The sequence below is a fragment of the Arachis ipaensis genome, chromosome B09, assembly GCF_000816755.2.
Source record: "Arachis ipaensis cultivar K30076 chromosome B09, Araip1.1, whole genome shotgun sequence".
Lineage (NCBI taxonomy): Eukaryota > Viridiplantae > Streptophyta > Magnoliopsida > Fabales > Fabaceae > Arachis > Arachis ipaensis.
This window is the reverse complement of record NC_029793.2, coordinates 142,795,833-142,799,737: the sequence shown is the minus strand read 5'-3', so window position 1 is coordinate 142,799,737 and position 3,905 is coordinate 142,795,833. Positions and strand designations below refer to the sequence as shown.

General features: G+C 35.8%; 1 protein-coding gene and 1 long non-coding RNA gene across 7 annotated transcripts in view; one reads left to right on the top strand and one right to left on the bottom strand.

The window, feature by feature from the left end:
• LOC107616184 lies at nucleotides 61-2,648 on the top strand. 2 transcript variants are annotated; one of them, XR_002353768.1, is made up of 2 exons: nucleotides 61-1,882; nucleotides 2,284-2,648. It is a non-coding gene; the product is annotated as an uncharacterized LOC107616184 (long non-coding RNA). The 2 variants fall into 2 exon arrangements; XR_002353767.1 differs by having other exon boundaries at nucleotides 2,281-2,648.
• Nucleotides 2,329-3,905, bottom strand: part of LOC107619201 (probable protein arginine N-methyltransferase 6) — a 4,651-nt gene continuing 3,074 nt past the window's right edge. For 3 of the 5 annotated variants that reach the window (XM_016321442.2, XM_021111018.1, XM_021111019.1), the window contains 5 exons: nucleotides 3,741-3,835; nucleotides 3,291-3,375; nucleotides 3,016-3,161; nucleotides 2,755-2,873; nucleotides 2,329-2,662 (listed from right to left, as the gene is read on the bottom strand). In XM_016321442.2, coding sequence (XP_016176928.1) covers nucleotides 2,605-2,662; nucleotides 2,755-2,873; nucleotides 3,016-3,161; nucleotides 3,291-3,375; nucleotides 3,741-3,835 — 503 coding nt within the window. In that variant the 3' untranslated portion in view covers nucleotides 2,329-2,604. The remainder of the gene's footprint in view (nucleotides 2,663-2,754; nucleotides 2,874-3,015; nucleotides 3,162-3,290; nucleotides 3,376-3,740; nucleotides 3,836-3,905) is intronic. The other 2 variants (XR_001615558.2, XM_016321443.2) reach the window with 2 other exon arrangements.

The window sequence follows — 3,905 nt, the reverse complement described above, 5'->3', positions numbered from 1 at the left end:
AAAAATTTAATATTTTTTAAAATTTAATTATGATCAAATTTAAAAAATATCCATGTTAGGTTGATAGTTACTCTAGAGTGGAGGGTTCATTGCAGGTTTGAGCATAAACTTAGGAGTTAGGAAGATGCAGTATAACCATGGCAGAATTATGGGGGCTGTATCTGGGAGTGAAATTGGCAGTTGATTTGAAGATTCCTAACCTGGTAATGGAGTCCGATTACAAATGGAACTGGGAGTTTCCTTCTTCGAAGTTCCTCCTTGATTCACGCCTTGCGTGCTGATTCTCAGGGTGTTGCTTTTACTAGAAGAGTTGTGATTAGTTATTTTTGTGTTCTTTGGGCCTTAGGCCTCTTCAACATTAAAAAAAAATGTTGTGCATATATGCAGTTTTCTGCCGGAAAGATAGAGAGTATGTCTCAAAAATTGGCTTTAATAGAGGATATCCTGAGCAAGAATATCAAAATTTTTCTTCAGCTTGCCCATGGATGAGTGTAGTTCTAGTTAGCAGCAGTGGATGAGATTGGCAGACTGCAACCAAATGGCGGGATAATCTGTAGCAACTGTTGCAGTTTCTCGTTTTACTCAAATTTGGATGATCAAGTTACCACACATTTAATTCTTGCAACTAAACAAGATTTGCTTTTTATTGTTGACATTTCTGATATATTTATTGGTGAGTTAGATACAAAGTATGGGAACTTGGTCCAAAGCAACAGCAGAAAAAGACAAGAAAGTGAGAGGTGCTAAAATTGTTGGAGTCCTACATGGGGATGAAGCTGCCATTATACTGCAAACTACTTTTGGCTTCTATCATTAATGCCTTAGTTCAAAAGCCCTTTAATGATGTGTTGCATATGGTTAGGCCACATAGGATAGATTTCAATATTATTGTAGATTACTGTGGTTGGCAGTCATTTTCACTATTGGCCTCTGAATTTGTTAAACAGGTTAACAATCTGGGTTACATAACTGAGTTTGTTTATTCTGTAAAGAATGAAAACATTATAGAGAAACTCTACAAAATCATATTTCTGTTCTGATGGCTATAAGGAAAGCACTTCAGGATCACTTAACAGAATAAAAGTCATCCATGAAATGGAATTGTCTCATGCTGATGATCAGAGGAGAATGTCTTACCCTTCTGCTGAACAAGCCTTGAAGCATCTTTTGTGGTTGGCTGATCCTGACACAGTCTATGAATCTGCGTTGGGTCTGTATGATTTAAATCTTGCAGCCATTGTGGCATTGAATGCTGCAAAGAAGATGCCCTTCCTTGAGGCATGGGGAGATTATCTTGGTGACAAATAGTGCTTTGAAGATGCTGCAACAATTTATTTGTCATGTTCTGCCTGGATAAGGCTCTGAAGTCTTACCGTGCTATTAATAACTGGAGTGGGTTGCTTACAATTGCTGGGTTCCTTAATCTTGGAAAAGATGAGGTCCTGCATCTTGCTAGTGAGCTTTGTTAAACAGCTAGGAAGCTACAACATGTGGCGGAGAACTTTCAACTTTCTCAAATGGCAGCTGTTAGATTAGATGAAGAAACAATGTCTAATGATACCATAAATGAGCAGACACATACTTTGGAGCAATACAGTCGAAAAGTGCGGAGCCATATGCACGATTTGGAGGCTTTCTCCTGGCGACATAAAAGTTTTTATATCCTGCGAGTGAGGGTAGCAAAGTCACATAAGATATGTATCTTCATACAGTTTTTGTGATGTTAGCTTCCAGAATATGAATTTCTAAATTGTAAGATTTCATTTTTCTATAACATTTTAATCTACAGCCAAACATGATAATCTCAACTCCTCTGAGGAAGCAGATTGCAGTTTATGCCACTCTCTGGTGACCAGCTCGTTGAGATGCATAGATCTTGCAGGTTTCATATATTTATTTCTTAATTATCTCATCAATCATCTTAATTAATCTTTCATACATGTCTGATGATCTTGTGATAGATTATGTACAAACATAAACCAACTTCAATTTTCAGTTTCAATATTCAGCAATCAACTCTCTAAAAAGTTTGAAAAATGTTTGATTATTGCAGTTTCTATATACATTTGCAAATTTAATCGATGTTAATTTCTTCAACCAAAGTCTAAGGCTTAGGTTAATCATCCAATTTTCTCTCAAGTGAACACCAATATGATCTCTGTCCATTCACACGAAGGCCAACGCGAGCTTTAACAAAAAGTTCGGTGTTGGATTGTACCTTTATGCAATCATTAACCAACAATAATCATTACCAAAGCACTAGTTTCCCTTTTACATTAGCAGGACAGAAAATAACATCTAGGCAGAGGTGGACACCAACACCATCGATGCTTCAAATTCTTGAGCGTATATTTGATCAAGGCAATGGAACACCAAGCAAGGAAAATAAAGAGATAACTGCTGAAACTTAGCCACCATGGCCACATTTCTGAAACAAATGTATTATTTTGTGCCACCTACTAAGTCAGAAGTAGACGCTGAAGTTGATTCTAAGGATAAGAATACAAAGCCAGAGGAGTTAATTGGTTCGCAACAACAACTTAGTACTGTTAGGATGACTACTACTAATCGGTCAGAAAAGTTGTGCTTTCATAAGCTTGAGTTTCAGAAAGGCGAGAAAAGGTCGGTTTGTTTCTTGCAGACTAAATCACCATTATTTGAACTGCAATGGCAAAGAACAATGTCAGAATTTAAAACTTAACGTTAATGAATGTCTCTAAAAGATATACCATGATAGAAGTTTTTCTAACTCACCGATATATTAGTTTGATCTCCATGAGCCATTTATGCTTTGTCGGCTGCGTCAATGTCACTGAGCCTGTAAAAGGTCTACCTCTCTCCAGCTGTACTGTAGTAGGAAAGTAAATCAAAGTCTGCAAATATTGATAACAAAATTAGTTTAACTATATTAAAAACACAATATATACCTCAACTGCATGTTGCACACTGTAGATAAACAGAACCAAGACTTCAATAAGAAAATAACCAAGACTTCAATAAGAAAATAATTTGTACCTGTTCCCAATGTGTTGGAGGAACACTAGGCCCAGTGCAAAGAACTAGTGCTGAATCCATCCTATCTAGTGCTGATAGTTGTTCTTCTTCTTGTCTTAACCCAGTAAACTCAGCATTAAACCAAAATGCAAAACCATTTACCCTACCTAGAAATAAACGCCAGAAAATAAATATCAATAGATTGTAAGAAACTTTTAGAACTGCACAGTGTAAACAAGGTGCATGAGAATATATCAGTTGAACCCAGCATAATTTGTCCTACATAAAAAACTTACCTTGCTTCAGTGTTTTCATGCTAAAAGATTCTCCTATAGACATTAGTTCAGGAATGGTAATAGAATAGCAGTTGACGTGTTTCACCTGTAATGGTAAACAATAAACTTCTTTAAAAATCACAAACGAAAAACTACAACAGCCAACATCAAGATAAAAATGTGAATACACAAATACAGCAACAAAGACAAAATTACAAGCTAAGAAAAGAATATACAGGTGGATTTTGTTATCAGGAGATATTCAGAGACACTGGACAGCCTTGCGGCATTATTTGTTGTCCTTGTTTTTCTTTGTTTGTTTTTCTTGTTTTGGAGTACTTTTATCCTCCTTGTAGTTGCACTTTTTTTTTTCTTTTTATTTTTATACTCTCACACACTCGACAAAACTTAAGAATGAAAAGAAAAAGGTTAACATGAAACAAGATCAATGAAAAAAAATTGGTGACTCACCACTTGAGGGTCTGCCAAAAGGTTTTCATCATTGATTCTATCCACGTTCGGTGAAGCAAATGCATTTTGCTCAGTGAAAGATATCATTGGTGACACTGAAATTATTTTAAATTTGACCACAAAATAAGTATAGTCAAACAATAATTGAAATTGGAAAAAAATTAC